The sequence below is a fragment of the Felis catus genome, chromosome A3 (genome assembly GCF_018350175.1).
Source record: "Felis catus isolate Fca126 chromosome A3, F.catus_Fca126_mat1.0, whole genome shotgun sequence".
Classification (NCBI taxonomy): domain Eukaryota; kingdom Metazoa; phylum Chordata; class Mammalia; order Carnivora; family Felidae; genus Felis; species Felis catus.
This window is the reverse complement of record NC_058370.1, coordinates 86,144,202-86,161,775: the sequence shown is the minus strand read 5'-3', so window position 1 is coordinate 86,161,775 and position 17,574 is coordinate 86,144,202. Positions and strand designations below refer to the sequence as shown.

Below are 17,574 nucleotides of genomic sequence, written 5' to 3'. Positions count from 1 at the left end.
AAGGTGAGGAGCTCCCCTGCCCACCCACTGTGCACTCTGGTCAGACCACGTGGGGTTTGGCCTTGCCTCTGCTGTGCCTATGTGCACTGCATCACATCATTTCACACTTTTGGTCCTCAGTGTCCCCTTCTCTGAAATGGAGCTACTTCCTGGCCTACCCACACTACTGAGTAGAGCCATTTGGCCATTCACATTGTGGGCATTAGAGATGGAGGTGAGTGTATTCCGGATCACTGCTCACTGCCATGTGGCCTTGGATAAGCTAGCTAATCTCTGTCCTTATGGCATCTACTTTTGTAGAAGAGATAATGGAATCCACGCTAAATGGTGGTCGTGGGAATCTGATGAGATGCCTATGTAAAATGATCTGCACAGTGTCTAGAACCTCAGAACTCACTGTCATGTTTACTCTCCTAAGGTAATAGAGGCAGGACAAACCCAGACCCCTAACAGCTATGTGTTCTTGGGAAAGTTATCTGAGGTTCAGTTTCTTCATCTGTGGAATAGGAATAAGAACATTTTCTTCACAGTGTTGTTATGATGCTAAAATGGGACCATATGAAATGGGATAAATGAACAACGTCTGGTCCCAAATACGTTATCTGCAGCTGTCGATTTCTCTCTGCCTTTTCCCTATGTCCTAATGAAGAAAGACTAAAACGGGAAACAAGTGAGAACGTGAAAATAACACATTATACAAATCTAGTAGGTAAGTACATCTCCCTTAGAGTAGAAAGGACTGGGGAACGGTGAGAGACCAAAACATAGGAACCAGCTTGTGGAAGCAGAGAATCCTGGGATTTGCTGAATCTGGGCCCTGGATAATCAGCTCTTGGTAATCCAGTGGTAATTTTCCACTTCCTGACATTCGCGGCTAAGTATTATGGAAAGAGCAGGATCTCTGGAACCAGGCCGGGGTTCAAATTCCGCCTCTCAACCATTATAGGCAGGCAGGCTTGGGGCAATTTCTCCGACCTTCCTGCACCTCAGATTCCTCGCCTGTACAACTGGGATAAAACCTTCAGAGAGTGGCTGTGGAAGTGTGCAGCAGAAATGCTGGTGGACAGAAGATGCTCTATAAGGGATTGCGATTTTCCTTTCTTGACAGGCTAACGTCACGATTGATACTGAGTGTGTGTTTATTCGTTATTTAGAGGAGATACGGATAAACTGCCACGATTCTAGATTCCCTGCGAGTCTTCATTTCCGGCATCACTGTTCTATCGTCAGACTTTGTATTGGCTACAGGCTACAGGTTCCCACCGTCCTTAGAGGAAAATAGCATGGCCCTCTAGGCGGGGTGGGATGGAGCCTTTGCCTTCTCACTTCCGGTCCTGCCATTCTCCGCTTCAGCACTGCTCTCCTTTGATTCTGCTGTGCTCCATCATAGGGCTGTGCTCGGCCAGGAACGAACATGCCCATGCTCTTCCGGGGGAGGGTGCTACCGCTTTTTTCCGCTCATCTCTTCAAAGGGGCCTGGGCTCTTTGGCAACCCCTTTACTCTCCATCTTGGTAGTTTGTTACTACTGTTATGCCTTTTATCACAATGTTAACTCTACATATTTGTTTAGTTACTTGTTCCTATGCGTCCCTCCCACTAGCTGGTACGCTCCACCAGGCCAGGGGTTCCATCTACTTTACTTGTAGCTGAATGTCAAGAGTGTACTCTAGAAGGTTTTCAGCGAGTGCTGGATAAAAGAGTAAATATTAGCTTCTGCATCTTGATTTGGGATTTAAACATAAGGTCATTACGGGCTGGAAACCGTATGAACCATCTGAGCTTGCTGAGAGCTGCTCTGTACTCCTGTTTTGGATAATTAAGCCCAGCCCTATTTTATTATGAGAAAATAACCAGCCACAAAACAACATCCATGGGAACAATCTGGAGTAGATGCTTCCGATTGGGGGGTGGGAGAAAACAAGAGCTTTCTTTTTAGTATCCAGAGGAGAAATGAACCCACGTCTTAAAAATAGCCAACTGTAGGCCTTAATTATTTCTGTCTGGCTTGAGAAAGATGAGCCCTGCCATACTTGTCCCCTTTTCTCTGTCCAAGCAAATGAATTAACAACTGCCATAAACATGGGTTTCAAGTGTTGGAAGGAAGGAAACCACAAGCATAACTCCCAGATAAAAGCTCATAAGAATGTTATCATTTAGCTCAAGTTTGGAGACTGGAGTCTCAAGTTATTATTTTCCCCCCTGTTTTTGGGAGACCATTTTGTGGAAATTCCTTAAACAACTTTGGAGTTATTTCCTTTTGGGGGTGGGAACAGCTTTCCAAACATCCGGGCTCACATTGAGCTTGGGTGAGTTGCTAAGGTTGAAATATTCAAGGACAACATCAATTTGTGCAGATAGAAACAATTCTAATCCTTTGGGTAGGAACTGACTCTTGAATGATGTGGGCACATGGTTCATAGGAACCTTTGAAGAGGTAAGAGTTGTCCCTGTTCAGAATCCAGCCATCTGAAGGCAGGACTGTGCAGTAGCTGCAGGGGGCTCTTACCTCTAGATGTCTCCCCCCACCCCCTCCCATTCTTCTTCCTATACACATGGACACCGCCATCAGATTCTTTTCTTAAATATCACTTGTTAGATGTTCCAAATGTTTCAGTGATCACACCTACTAAGTTGGAATCAAAACTCCTTCAAAGCTTTTATCAGTCTGGTTCCAAACCAATGTCTAGGCTTATTTCTTATTACTCCTGATCCTTTACCCAAACTCTACCCCCAGACACACAGGTATTATTATTATTATTATTATCCTCAGAGTATACCTTTCCTTTTCCCAGACTTTGGGCTGAGGTCATGTCATCTCTTCCCTGGTGCTACCCATCATTCCTCCTTGGTCTTTTATGGATTCAGGTCTGCCCCACCTTCTCATGATGGCTCAAGCCCACAAGAATCCACTTCTAAGCTTCATGATCAGCCCCAAACCTGCTATTAATCATGTTTTGCACCATGTGGGTATTGTTTTATATGTTTATTGCAGTTCTTATTGCTTACATTACCAAGTATGCCACACTGATCCCAGAAATTATTCGGAGCAAGGTTCCCTCACCTGGGGATCCATTATTGGGACTGATAATTCTCTATCTCTCAATAATTGCCACTTTCTGGTGAAAGTAGTTCGAGTTGATTTCTGTTCCTTATAAATAAACACACCTTGAATAAGATGACTGTCATCTGTACATATTTAAGGTAGGAGTTCCCAACCTGAGATGAGATTATTTTTCACAATTCTGAAAACTTAAGGTCACATGTATCAATGTTCTGAAAGTGCACCTGGGGGATTTATTAACAAAAAACATTCAAAAAATGCAGATTCCTGAGCACCATCTCATATTGTCTGCAATAGAATCTCTTCGGGTAGGGCCTGAAAATTGGTATTGTGAACAAGGTTCCCAGGTGATTTTTATGTATGTTCAAGAAAATCTAGAGGTTTGGGGGAAGTTGACATTAATGTCCATTTTATGATGAGGAAGGGAAGTGGAAGAGGAAATGATTCATATGTCTTGAGTACCTATTATGTGCCTGGAAAAATATTAGGCAATTTTACCAGTGTTATCCCTTTTAATCCTCAAACGGGACTTACCACCAATCCCTTTTTTTAAAATAAGGAAACAAGTGAGATAAACCATCCAAGGATATACAAATGGTTAAGCCATTGGGCCAGTATTTAAACTCAGATGACCAGCTCCAAAGGTTTTGTTTCTCACCCTGCAGGAGTTCTTTGCAAACCTTGGAGGGAGAGAGAGGGGGCCTGATGGTACAGCCACGTCGGAGGTTTCCTAGGTCAGTCTGGGGGAGCTGGACAGATCCTGGTACTGTCTAGTAACCTCTGGATTAAGACCCCCTTGACATCTGAAGGAGATAGTGATCCTCTGAGCTCTGAATTTGCGTCCTGGACCCTGAGTCTAGAGTCTGGTGGGCTTCCACTAGAGAAACTGCTGGCCATCTGCCCAATCACAAAACCTAGAAGTGGAGGAAACAGTGCTTCTAGACTTCATTACAGGTCCAGCACACAAACAGGCCTTCTGGCTGTGGCTTTCAAGACCAGCATCATCCAATAGTCCAGCTGAACCAAGGGCCTGGCTTACATATGGCAGTAGAAAAGAGAGACCATGGAAGCCAGTGTCTTGTTCACTGACAGGAAAGGGGTGCTAAAAAACCACTTTTGTGTGTCAGGGATTGTTCCATCCAACCTAGGTTGAGGTGGAAAGAAGGAATGGTGACTATGAAACCTGGAGAACAATGAAGCCCTCATATGTGGGGACGATAGGTCTAAAGCTGTGGTTCCAGGAACATCACCTGAGAAGATCTTAAAAATCCTGCTCCAGATGACCTAGTAGGCAGCCAAGGTAAAGAACCACTGGTCAAAAGTACCTTCAGTGATCAAAAGATATAGATTGAGCCTGCAAGTGCTCTGAAGGCAGTTTGCATTCAGTCATGGTTGGGAAAGCTGAGGTCAAGTGCACACCATCAACCAATGTTTCTAGTATGAGAACTGGAGGCACCTGAAGTCTGGCTTGCCACAGCACAGTTTCCTTCAATTTTTAATTTACCTTGTAGGGTAGGATTGGCATAGGAAAATGAGAAGAGAGACATGCGTGAAAGGCAGGAGGGAGAAGTGAGACATAACAGATAACAAAGATGTTCAGAGGAGTGCTGTCTCAAGCAGAGAACACCAGGGAGGAGATTGGGGAATTTTCAGTGGATCAAGGGTCAGAATGTGCCCAATGTCCAGTTTTAGAGGAAGTGCTCTACTCACCGAGTGGATGATGCCTTGCAGAGCCTGAAAGCCGTCATTTACAGGAAACACATGGTCCTTACTGTCCGCAATCCGGGCCAGCTGAGAACACAGCAAACGGACAAACACACATGGAGATATGTCAGGCTTGGCCACAGAGAATTTAGTCTAGGGGGCTCCATCTACTTTTAGAACCCGGAGGAACTTGAGGCCTTGGGCCTCACTGAAAAGCCCTTAGTAATAATGAGATTACCAGCAGCCTCTCTGGAGCAGGACTAGAGGATTGGCTCCAGCTTTTACATTTGTTTTAATACTTTTCTCCTTGGGACAAGAGGTAAGATTGCTCAGCTAGATGAACATTTGGCCTGGGTTGATGTATTTATGGATTTGGGGACAGGCCATTGGCTCATTTTTCTCCCATTCACTCAAATTTCTGTTGGCAACTGTGCTTGAATCAAATAGACTCAAATTTCCTTTCAGAGCAACTTTAAAAATAAATTCAAGCTTTGGTGTTGGGTGAGGTCAATGAATGGAGACCCTTACCTTTTGCCCAAATTGCTCATTGAGGAAAGGACCCTTGCAGTTGGTTTGGCTCTCCTGCTTTATGGAGCAGAGGACAGGAGAAAGGAAAATCTGATCTGTGGACTTTTCTACTCCAAATCTCTATAGTTCTGTCACTGCTAAGTCATAGTCAGTTCCAGGACTTCCACTGATTGCAAAAGTAACACATAATCAATGGGAAGTTTCAGAAAACCCAGGAGTGTTATAAAGGAAAAAAGTTTCTATCTACCTACCTACCTATTTATCTATCTACCTACCTATCTATCTATCTGTCATCTATCTATCTAACATCCATCCATCCATCATTTTTCTATTACTGTTAATTTGATACACTCTGTAGTCTTTCATACTTCCCCTTCCCAAAGGTACACATTTATTTTAAAAGTGTACTCATACTCTTCCCACTATTTCGTAACCCTATTTTATTGACCTAATAACTTATTATAAGCATTCTTCCATGTCATTAAAGCAAAAAGAAATGATGAACTACATCGAGGAACATTTATATAAGTTGTTAGCAAAATTTCACATTTTGCATATATATACTAGTACATACTTTTTGTCCACTTGCCAATTACAACTGACCCTTGAACAACGGGTTTGAACTGAGTGGGTCCACTTAACATGTGATTTTTTAAAAATCGATACAGCACAATACTACAAATGCATTTTCCTTATGGTTTTCTCAACAACATTTTCTTTTGTCTAGCTTCTGTGTTATGAGAATACAGTATATAATGCATATAACATACAGAATATGCACTAATCAACTGTTTATATATTATTTCCAGTCAATAGTAGGCTGTTAGTAGTTCAGTTTTGGGAGAGTCAAAAGCTGTCCATGGATTTTTGACTTGCCATGAGGTTGGTACCCCAACTCCTGCATTGTTCAAGACCCAACCATATGTTTATTTTCTCATATTGAAAATGCACTGAATTTCTAATGGGAGAAAAGAGATGTTTGACATTTAAACAAAATTAGATTCATTAAATTAAATGAAAAAAAAAAACCCAACCAACAAGTTTTCTAATTTTATTCAGCTCTGTTTTGACACCTTGGCAATTTAATATCTACCAAGAAAGTCAACCAAGGAAGATGCTGCCTGGATAGTCTGTGTGCAAAGGCCCCAAGTGCATTGGCGTGGCTTCATGTCCCTTACACATCCAATAATTCTCACCTACTCAACATTTGTGGAAAAATAACCTATCTAAGGAGTGTTTATGCTGCTGATATACCCTCTGCACGAATACATGTTCTCTATCTTCACAAGCTTAGTATACTCCCCAACCTGAGGAAATCCATGCACATACCTGTGTTTCATTGAAATCCTTCACACCGACACAGTAAACAATTGCACCAAGATCTCGGGATCTGTTAGCCTGGGTCAATGAAGAAAAGCCATTAGAAAGAGAAGTGGCAAACATACTCCTTTTGGGTTAACCAGACTAACTTCCATGATCAGGTATTTATTTATTTATTTAAAAAAACTTTTTTTAATGTTTCCTTATTTTGGAGACAGAGAGACAGAGCACGAGTGGAGGAGGGACAGAGTACCTGAAGCAGGCTCCAGGCTCCGTGCTGTCAGCACAAAGCCCAATGCGGGGCTTGAACTCGTGAACTGTGAGATTGTGACCTGAGCTGAAGTCAGACGCTCAGCCAACTGAGCCACCCAGGTGCCCCAATGATCAGCTTTTATTAAGCACTCCCTATGTACCAGATACCATCGTGGGGAGGGCAATCCCTGTTCCCAAGGAGCTCATTCTCCAGTAAACATCACAACCTAATGTAATGTGTGATGGACATGAGGGGAGTGATTAGTCTAACAGGAAGCACTAGGAAAGAGCCATGGAAGTAGAGTCTTGATGAAAAGATTTGAAAGACTGGGGGGTGGGGTGGGGGGGGAGGGGGGAGGGTAGGAAAAGGGACTGTAGGCTAAGGTAAGTCTTATAAAATATTCTGGGGAAATTATTTTTCTTTTCCTCTGAAGAATTTTTATTGACATATTTTTCTTCCTTTGTAATAGCAGCATGGTATTAATAGAAAGGATGTGATCTTTGGAACGCGATATACCTAGGTTTGGCTTTGCTCTGCAAAGTGTTTGAAGATTCAACAAGATAACATATGCAGAACTCCCTATACAAGGCCTAGAACAACACAGATACTTATAAATGTCAGCACCCTTTGTGAATAAGGCCTTTTTCGTTCCCATAAAATACACTGGCTTAATGGTATGGGAATTATGGTCTATATTTGAATAGGTGAACCCATGACCTTATTTACAATGAAGTATTGTGAGGACAACATAATGAATTAACATCCATATTTTGGCTTGATTTTAATATTTGCTTTAGTAAAGGCTCTGATATCTTATTTCCAGGTTCTTCTGTGTTTCAGAATAGAAAATAAAAATTGGAAATCATTGGAATACATAGTAAGTGCTTAATAAACCATTGGTAGTAAACATGTAGTAGGTGCTCGATGTATGCCTACTGATTTGAATTGTGCTCCTCTCCCATCCCTCACTTTAGTATTCAGACCTACTTGGTATTCAGATATATATATATATATATATATATATATATATATTTTTTTTTTTTTTTTTTTTTTCCTTCATGTTCCAAATATGCCTTGTTGCTTTAAGGATAAAACAAACGTTTAGACACAGTCTAGCTCCAGACTTATCTGTAATAACTTCTGTGACTTTTCCCCTCTAGTTGGATTTTATATAGGATTATCAAAAATGGGACGATTTATTTCTTTATATATCTTGGGCTTTATCTTTCTTTTTCAGAAAGCCTCCTTCTCTTGGCACTGGCACTCCAAATATTTTTCCAAATTTGTATGCGCCATACCTAAAATTCTTTTCTACTAACCCCTATTTTAAGCCTCTGACATCCATCATTTATTTTATATTCAGTTACTTCCTTATTAGGGTTTTTACTTTATTTTGATGATTGTTTAGCACCCAAAATAAGCATTCTGCATTCCCATTGTATAGTTTCAACTTCAGAATATAGAAATATATTACTTTCCAAATGCTCAGGCAGGGTCTGTCACATTTACTTGTGTGTTTCCCCATTGTGAAAGATCTTTTGTACTAGTTATGGGTAGGGGGGAAATAACGTGTTTACCTTTGCCCTTTCCTCATGCCCTTTCCTAGAAGAGGCTTCCAAAAGCCAAACATCATTACATGGTAAGTAATGGGCAGCAACTTCACCTATTTCCCTAGTATCAGGCAAAGTGCCCAACACATGCTGAGCTCTCAGTTAACACTGAATGAATGAATGAATGAACAAACGAATGAATGAATGTATACTTATTTGCCAAGAGAGCTGAATTTAAATCAAACAATGGTCAAGAACTTGAGGTTAAGTGTAATGCTCTAATTAACTGCTCCCCCAGAGGCCAGCATGTCCTTCCTCACTGCCTTTTTCCTTATTGTATTTCTTTCTAACTTGGTCCGAATGAACCTTTGTCACCTTGTCGGTAATGGTGAACTAGCTTCTTGGGCCAATTATACACGTAGTTCAAATCTAAGACTAAAAATGAAAGGATTTCCTAAATATAAGCATTACTTTTCAATTCCTGAATAAATACATAAATATAAAAGAGTTTCCTGAAACTCTTTATTCAAACCGAAGGCTTCATGTAGAATCTTTCACTTGCTTTAAACAGTACTTTTTTCTTTCACTTGCTTTGAAGAGTACTTTTTGAGAACATACAGAAAAGAGAGAAGAAACACCGCAGGAGCAATTACAATGTCCTTTGTACCAATTAATGTTCGACTTTGCTTCTCAGAGTGAGAATCTCCATGATTAATATGTTCTAGCAAGAGTGGCTCTTACATATGTCAAGTACTTCTTTTCCCTCCTCCTGTTTTTAGGAGAAATGGAGAGAAAATGGCACCAATGTTTTTGTTTAAAAGTGATATATAGTATTTCAAAACTGCCGGATAAATATAATGCTTTCAATAAAGTCATGGTAGACAACTTTTATCCCTCCAAACACAGAGTAATAGGCGAATATTTTGAAAGGGGAAAAATATCTATCATGTGTAAGATACAAGGGTTCACTTTTTAAAAATGAATTATTACTACTATTATCATTATTATTTTTTTTTTTACAAATGACACACTATTTTACCCAGGGATTTTACAAAGACACCGATCATGTTGTCTGAGTAGAAAGATTGCAGCCCATTTGAGGAGGAAGAAGCCTTGTTTCCATGTCTGTGTTAGATACAGGCCAGGCCATTGCTTACCTCCCTCTCTGAATAGAAAAAGAGGTCTTCATGGAGTTCCCCATCGGTCAAAGCAATGATGACGCTGGCCGTCCTGTATCCTGCTCAACACAACACAGACCCACTCAGTCCATCCCGCCGCACGCAGGGAAACCCCCTCAGCCCTGGGGTTGATCTCTTATAAGCTCAATCACCTGAGGTCAATATCATGAGAACCAGCAACTTTTTTTTCAGGACTAGAAGCAAGTTCAGCATGGAGAAGCATGCATCTTCGTGTGGGGACGACTCTTGGGGGAGTAGGTTTTGTTTGTGGATCTCTCAGTCTTATCTCAAAAAATGGCCAAACCTGCTGAAATGGTCCCTGGACTGATATCTGGGAGTAGCTTCGGTGAATCAAATTTCTATTATTTTCTATTAACAGTCCATGTGACTGAGGTCAAGGCCTGGGAGGAAACTCTACCACCTGGGCTGTTCAGGAGTCTTTCTCACATGCTGTAGTTGACCTTATACATCACCCCTTGAAGAAAGTGGGCAAGGAGTTATAGCCATCATGATTTACAAGCTGAATGGAAGTTATAGCAGTTGGCAAAACCTACTAGAATTCTTTCAGTGATTTTTAGACTTCTAGTAACATTGCTGATGATTGGTTTATACTAACAAGTGTTTGTGTCGATACCGGGTCTGTTCTATTTGTTGTAGTTGAGAGGGAAATAGGAAGTAGATGCCTCTACAGGCTTGGGAGAAAAGTCCCCACTGTAATATTGGATCTCTTTCAAAAGATTTGCCTCAGATAAATAAATACTATCCATGAAGGACACTGCAGTAATAGTAATAGCAGCTAAAATTATAACAAGTATTTTTTCTATATGTTAAATACTCTGTTAAGTACATCGTATGCATTTTTTTTTCATGTAAATCACACTGGTATCTTCATCTTAATATCATATCCAATCACAGTAGTGAAGAGGCTTGGAGCTTGGGAATGGACAAAAAAAATTAAATTTGACATAAGAATCCAAGACTTTACTAACCTTTCCAAGTATTTATTAGTTTAATGAATTCAACATGCAAGCTGTTCATGGGCATTATAGACTGTGGCCCATAATTTTTTCATTATTTTTATATAACTTTTTTTGGCATCAACAAGACAGAATTTGACCTGGTGTGCGTCACCTTGCTATACATTTCCTTCTATGTGATGATCTGTGTAGGGTTATAGGCAATGTCACATAAACCTGTTGTAACATGAAATTACTGAGACACTTTATCAGAAGCAAACACAGAAAAAAAAGTTTGACAATTCATATTATTGTCTCACCTTGACTGTTTTCATAATAAATCTGCTCACTGGCCTGAAAAACACACAGAAGAGACATTAGACACACAGCCTCTATTTGCCATTCCGAGCGCCGTAGTGGGCAGCGGGCTCTGGTGCTCGATATACAGGCTGGCTCGGTCTTGATTCTTTATGCGATGCACCCAGGCTTCGCTCAAATACCAATCGACGGCATTCATCTGAAGTTACCCTGACACTTAACCCATATACCTGTGAACGTGGATCCATGTCTTACTTGTCACAGACTTGGACCTGTCTTCCTTAAGACTGAAGTCATTGACATTCTGTCTCAACCACTGATGCACCATATAGAAAAGTTTACCCCGGGAATGCCGGGGACTTGTGTGTGGCATGATTCGTAAGTGTCAGCCAAGCATTAGCTAACAAGTCCTGTACCAGGATCAGGGAAGAATCAAGGAAACTCACTTCTTTTGGATAGGGTTAACAGTGTACAAGCTTGCGGGAAAAATTTGTTTACCTTCTTGCCATTGGGTGTTGTTCTGGTACATGTGTCTTATCTCATCAGCCAACCTTATGTTAATGTTTCCCTGTCACACTTTATATTTAGAGTGGAAAACGGTTTTAAAATTACCCTTTCAAATCCTTCATGCATGTAAGTGTCTCCTCCCGGCAGGACCTTCTGGAGTTCTTCTAGGCCCTGACGGATCTGTTCCCTGAAATCCAAAGACACCCTGTTAGTCTTCTTAGAGCCTCTTATGCTTTCCTGTGGATAGACAGATGCATTAACCTTTATCTTATCTCTGTGGGTACTGCCATATTATCCCAACGGTCCCCCAAAAGCCTATCGGAGAAAAAGTCTTTATAGTACGTTATCCATTCAGGGTCAGCCATAGTGCAGGGTAAGTGAAATCTCAAGGATTGAGAGAAAGGAGCCTTTTGCAGGAATATCCACCTGCTCAGAAGAGTTTTCTGTCTTTAACAGGACAAAGTTTTCATTCTACATTGGAGATGAATCCTAAAATGCAACTGCTCCTGAGGGGACACACGACAACTCCGGCAACTTTATATCAAGATGCAAATGGCTCATGTGAGTTGGAAAGAGGGGAACACCAAGAGCTCAGGGCAAGGCTGCCACAGGGACCGCGGGTGGGAGTGGCAGGCGTCCGGAGCAAACTCTGCCACCCGCACGGATGTACCAAAGGAAACCATGTAGTCAGCTTTGAAAATAAAAGTCCAGGCAATCTACGCTTTCCAGGACAGCCAAGAGTGTTTTCTGTGGGCTGGTGCCTGTGTTTTCTTACTCTGGTTGCTCAAGGTGGTGGGGGAGGGTAGAAAAGGGAAGTGGTTATGACACTGGGAAAATGTCCAACTGGTAGTGGGAAATGTGGATGGTCTGGGGACCAAAATGAATCTTTGTGGACCATTCTCTCTGGGATTTAAGATTCTATATCCATGTTCCTGTCTTTTAAATAGCTCCATACCATGCTCAAAGGGCAAGAAAGTGTAATTTATTCCTTCCTTCCTTCCTTCCTTCCTTCCTTCTTCCCTCCCTCCCTCCCTCCTTCCTTTTTTTTTTTTTTTTTTTGGTGGAGAGAGAGAGCATGAGCAGGGGAGAGGGGCAGAGGGAGAGAGAAAACCCAAGTGGGGCAGGCTCCAAGTTGTTAGCAGGGAGCCCAAGGTGGGGCTCCATCTCACCACCATGAGATCATGACCTGAGCTCAAATCAAGAGTCGGATGCTTAACTGGCTCAGCCACCCCGGTGCTCCTGTCTACTTTTCTTATCAGTGCCCAGATATCAGACCACATGCCCAGATGCCCAAGTCAGAAACCAGAAGCCCTCCTGGATCGTCCACCTTCACTCTCCTCTCTCCTTCCTCTCCCCTACATAATCTGTCATCAAGTCCATCAGTGCTACTGTAGACTACTTCTCTACTTCTCTATCTCTTCTGCCAATGCCATGGTCTGAGCCATCAGCATCTCTTTCCTAGACCATTAAGACACTTGCTATCTTTTGACTGCCCTCTTGCCCTTCTTCCATTCATTCTCCACATGGCTGTCATAATATTCTTAAAATACAGATCAAAACATGCCATTCACTCTCCTCCTCAAAATCCTTCAATAGCACTTGATTACACTTGGTATAAAATCTGAAATCCTTGCCATGGCTTCCAGGGTCTATATGGGATGACTTCTCTGCATCCCTGTTCAGCCTTATCTGTATGACTTTGCCCCCAGTCTCCTCACTTGAGCCCCGTGCCCCCCACCCAAGTCTTCCCAAGCAACTTTCTTCAACAGGCCCTTGACGCCTGCAATCACTGCTGCCTGTGGACCGAAGATACCATTTGTCTAGCTCTTCACTGGGCTAATTGTTACCCAGACTTCAGTCCCAACCTAAATGCCAGTTGCTCAAAGTAGCTTTCTTTATTTGACTTCCCCTATTCAGATTTACTCCCTCAATTAGGCTTTCTCATGGCACCCGACAATTTTCATTTATAGCACTTAGGGCATTTTATAACCAATAACATTTGATTATGTCATAATTTGTTTAGCTACCACCCTCCCCTTACCAGTTCTAGACTCGAATTCAACGCTGTTGTTTGGTGATAGGAAAGGGCATATATCTGCGCATTAGAAGGGGAGATAAAGATGAAAGCCGTGTCCCTCACTGCTGCCACCATGGGGTGGGAAGAGGGTGGCATTATCAGTCACCCGGCAGGAGGCAGTATTGCCCTGCCAGTCAGCAGTTTCGTGAGGGTAATGACAATGGCAGTGTGGCAAGAGGGTGAGACTGGGATATGAAGGTGAGGTTGGGATAGGAAAATGGGGGTTTGTCCCCGAGCACACAGAGGTGGCACATGGAGCCCCTCAGAATAGTTGGGACCACTAAGGAGGAGGGGCTAATATGATAATCAGGTGAGAAAGATTGGGAATTAAAAGTAAATGTGAAAAAGAAAAGCAAATGTGGTCTTTGTGAAGTTTGGGACATTTTGGCAACACTAAAATTGGAATATTACGTTAAGGCTGAAGCTTAAAAAAAGAGGGTTAAAAAAGGCATCCTGGGGGTGTGGAAAAGGTTCCTTGGCTTCATTGTATTTTTTCTTTGCCAAATAAAGTCTGGGAACCGGGGTGTTTTCTCTAAGCCTATTTCCTTTACTTTACAAGTATTTTCTTGAGCTTTCCATTTTTTTGGTACCAGAACAAGCGAAAGCTGTTTTGGAAAATGTCCTTCTCCTTGACACTTGGTGCCTGGCAAGATAGGAGCTCACGAGGCCCAGGCAGCGATCACAATCTCTCCATAAAATACCCTTCCTCGTTAGAAGATCAAATGACTTACGGCCCCCACCTCCCTACTCCCTTCGTCTTCTCTAAGCACCTACAACATCTCAGCAAACAAAACAGACGGTTTCATGGGAATGGTGGGTTGGTTTTAATTGTGGGACAATAGAACTATTAATAAGGGCCTATTTTTTTAAAATGCTCTCTTAGAAACGGAAGCAAACTGGGAGAAAGATCTTTGAAAGGGGTTGATAAGAACCTCTCTGAGGATTTGGTTATTACCAAATGAAATGTTATCTTCCTGGGAAATGAGAGAGGCAGGGAATCCTACAGAGAGGCTGCTATTAAAGAGTCTCCTGTTTTCCTTAGCGGTTTCATGTCTGCCAGTGTTCCTACATATAAGTGAAGGGTTTTCAGGCCACATGTCTTGTGTTTCTTGTACAATCCCTGCAACACTTAATGATGGGCACAGAGTAGATGATCTGTTGTCGAATGAATGGTTCCAGCTTAGATGCATCCATGCATCCATTCTTTCATTTCCCCAACTATTTGCTGAGCATGCACCATGCAGCCGTCACCACACTGGTTGGTAGGGGTAGGAGGTGGGAGGAACAGTCACAGTATCTGCTGTACTTTCTGTTGCCTTGGGAACAGTGAATTTTCCCATACTTAATGAAGATTACTTTCCGAGATTCTGGTTGTGATGTGACATTTAGATATTATTTTCCGACGAAAACATTAAAGGATCGACACACTTAAGCACGTCAAGAAGCATTTCATTCAACAAGCTTTTCTCCTAAGTGTCCTAGTGATGTTCCTACTGCAAAATCCTCCTTGGGCTTATGCAATGTCTACCACATTTTCAGTCTATAAAACAATCTCCACTGCCACCCCAAAATAACCCAACATCAGTTCTGCATTGTCGACTTCTTGCCTCTTAGTAAAAGAGCTTCTGTGGAATTGGACTTTTCTCAACTGTCCAGCAGTTATTGGCTTCGGAGCCTCAACTTATATTGTAAGCACACATCACTATTTATTACCACTAATGCTGCCTTTACAACATTTCCAGATGGACTTATGCCTCCAGTTGCTGAGTGAGCAGAACAGAGTGAACAGAACAAGAGATCATAGATTAATTAAAGACATTTTCTTGCTACTTTTGGAGTCATAATGTTTTACAGTCAACTCTAATCATTTGTTTATAATGTATATAAATCATAGCCTCTTTGGGACTTTTACCTAAAGAGAGGCCAACATGATTAATAATTTCATGATGCATGCTGAACCAAAGATCCTTTTCTGTCTCTGTATATATATTTTTAGTGAGCTATAATTTATATACAGTAATCCATACAGATATTTATTCATTTCCTTTATAATTGCTGGATTTCTTTCTGTAAAGTTGTCATAATATTCCTTCAATACCTTTTAACATCTGTAGGATCTGTAGTAACATCTTCTCTGTAGCATGCTCTATGGATTACAATTTCCATCCTTACTTTATATAACAGGCTACCATAAGTTGATATTATGCCACTTCTCATATAATTAAAGAACCCTCTAATATTCTTCCATATATCACCTCTCACCCCTTATGCTACTATTGTCATATATTCTACTTTTGTATATGAAATAAGCTCAAAAATACAGTCATTATATCTATCTTAAACAATCATCATTTTATGAAACTAAGAAAATGTTTATCATTTCTGTTATTCCTCCTTCCTTTTTTTGTAGATCTAGTTTACATCTGATATCATTTTCCTTTAGCCTGAAGAGTTCCTTTAGCAATCTTTTTTTTTTTTTTTTTTTGGTGCAGGTTTGCTGGTGATGACTTTTTCAGGCTTTTTTTTCCTTTTAATGTCTTAATTTTTGTCTGTAATTTTAAGGTTATTCACTAGATATAGAATTCTAAGTTGTCTTTATTTCATTTCATCTTTTTAAAGACATCAATTTGTTGTCTTCTGGGTTGCATGTCTTTTTTTTTTTTCTGATGAAAAGTAAGTGATTTTCATTGTTGCTTCTCTCTTTGTAATATATCTTTTCCCTTCTCCCTATGTTGTAAGATTATCTCTTTATTCTGGTTTTCAGAAATTCAACTATTTTGACTTAGGTGATGGTATTTATTTATTTATTTGTTTGTTTTTATTTTTTGTATTTGTCCTGCTTGGGGTTCTTTGAGATTTTTGAATCTTTGTGCAGAATACCATGTTCAGTACTCCAATTACACATATATTAGACCACTTGATATTATCCCACAAATCATAGGAGCTGGTTCATCTCCCCACTCTGCCTCCTGATCATTTTTCTGTCTCTTTCAGTTAAAAAAATTTTTTAAGTGTATTTATTTTGAGAGAGAGAGAGAGAGAGAGCACGAGTGGGGGAGAGGGGCAGAGAGAAAGAGAGACAGAATCCCAAATAGGCTTCACAACATCAGCACAGATCCTGATGTGGGGCTTGAACTCACTGTGAGATCATGACCTGAGCTGAGATCAAGAGTCAGACACTTAACTGACTGCCATCAAGGTGTTCCGTGTCTCTTTCAGTTTCGATAATTTCTATTAACCTGTTTTTAAGTTTATCAATCACTTTTCTGCAGATGTTGTATTTTTCAATTCCATAGTTTTCACTTGGTTCTTCAGAATTTTCTTTTTTTTTTTTCTTTCTGATATCCTGTGTCTCCATTATATTCACCTTTTCCTGTAAATTCTTTAACATGTTTATAATAGTTGCTTTAAATCCCTGTCTGATAATTCCAACCATTGAATGATCTGTGGTTTGCTTCCATTACTGTGTTTTTTCTTGATTATGGGTCACATTTTCCTGCTCTTTTCCCATGCCTCATAATCTTTTAATTTGTGTTTCAAACATTGTGAGTAAAAACAAAACAAAACAAAACAGTGGAAACTTAGGTACAACATTGATTTGTTCACTCACTGCAGACTCTTTTATCTTTGTAAGCTAGGGTGGTGGGGGCCGGGAGAGCTGATTATTTAGATTCCTCCTTGAGTTAAGTTGAGCTTGGGTTGGGTCACAGCTTTAATTAGAGTATGTTCCCTGTTATTAGCCTAATTCTCAGACTTCTGCCCTGCCCTGCCTTTGTGGTCTTTTCAGTATTTGAGTTGGGAGTGAGCTGGGTGCAGCTTCAGTTATTTTTTTGCTTGGCTTTTGGATTCAACCCTGATAGAACTCCAGAATTCAAGCACTGCAAGGATCCATAGGATCATGCAATTTCTCTTTCCTTTTCAGCAAAAAAGTAAAAAAGCAGTTCCACTGCTACTTTCTTGGAAAAAATGCAGAGGTGCAGGTGAGCTGGAGAATTATCAGACAGATTTTTTTTTTCATTTGGGGCTCCTTCAGATAATCCATCCCTCTGGCACACATTGTTGATTAACAATGTCAGTTCAGCTGACTTTTCCTCATCTCTGAGAAGTCTCTGTCCATGGCT

General features: G+C 40.9%; 1 protein-coding gene and 1 long non-coding RNA gene across 8 annotated transcripts in view; one reads left to right on the top strand and one right to left on the bottom strand.

The window, feature by feature from the left end:
* Positions 1 to 12,100, top strand: part of LOC111559831 — a 120,253-nt gene extending 108,153 nt beyond the window's left edge. The window contains exon 2 of the long non-coding RNA XR_002741166.2: positions 11,833 to 12,100. This is a non-coding gene — a long non-coding RNA (uncharacterized LOC111559831). The remainder of the gene's footprint in view (positions 1 to 11,832) is intronic.
* Positions 1 to 17,574, bottom strand: part of ANTXR1 (ANTXR cell adhesion molecule 1) — a 256,503-nt gene that overhangs the window by 191,703 nt on the left and 47,226 nt on the right. For all 7 annotated transcript variants that reach the window (XM_045054315.1, XM_045054311.1, XM_045054316.1 and 4 more), the window contains exons 4-8: positions 11,482 to 11,563; positions 10,872 to 10,905; positions 9,575 to 9,654; positions 6,624 to 6,692; positions 4,773 to 4,853 (exon numbers count right to left, since the gene is read on the bottom strand). In XM_045054315.1, coding sequence (XP_044910250.1) covers positions 4,773 to 4,853; positions 6,624 to 6,692; positions 9,575 to 9,654; positions 10,872 to 10,905; positions 11,482 to 11,563 — 346 coding nt within the window. The remainder of the gene's footprint in view (positions 1 to 4,772; positions 4,854 to 6,623; positions 6,693 to 9,574; positions 9,655 to 10,871; positions 10,906 to 11,481; positions 11,564 to 17,574) is intronic.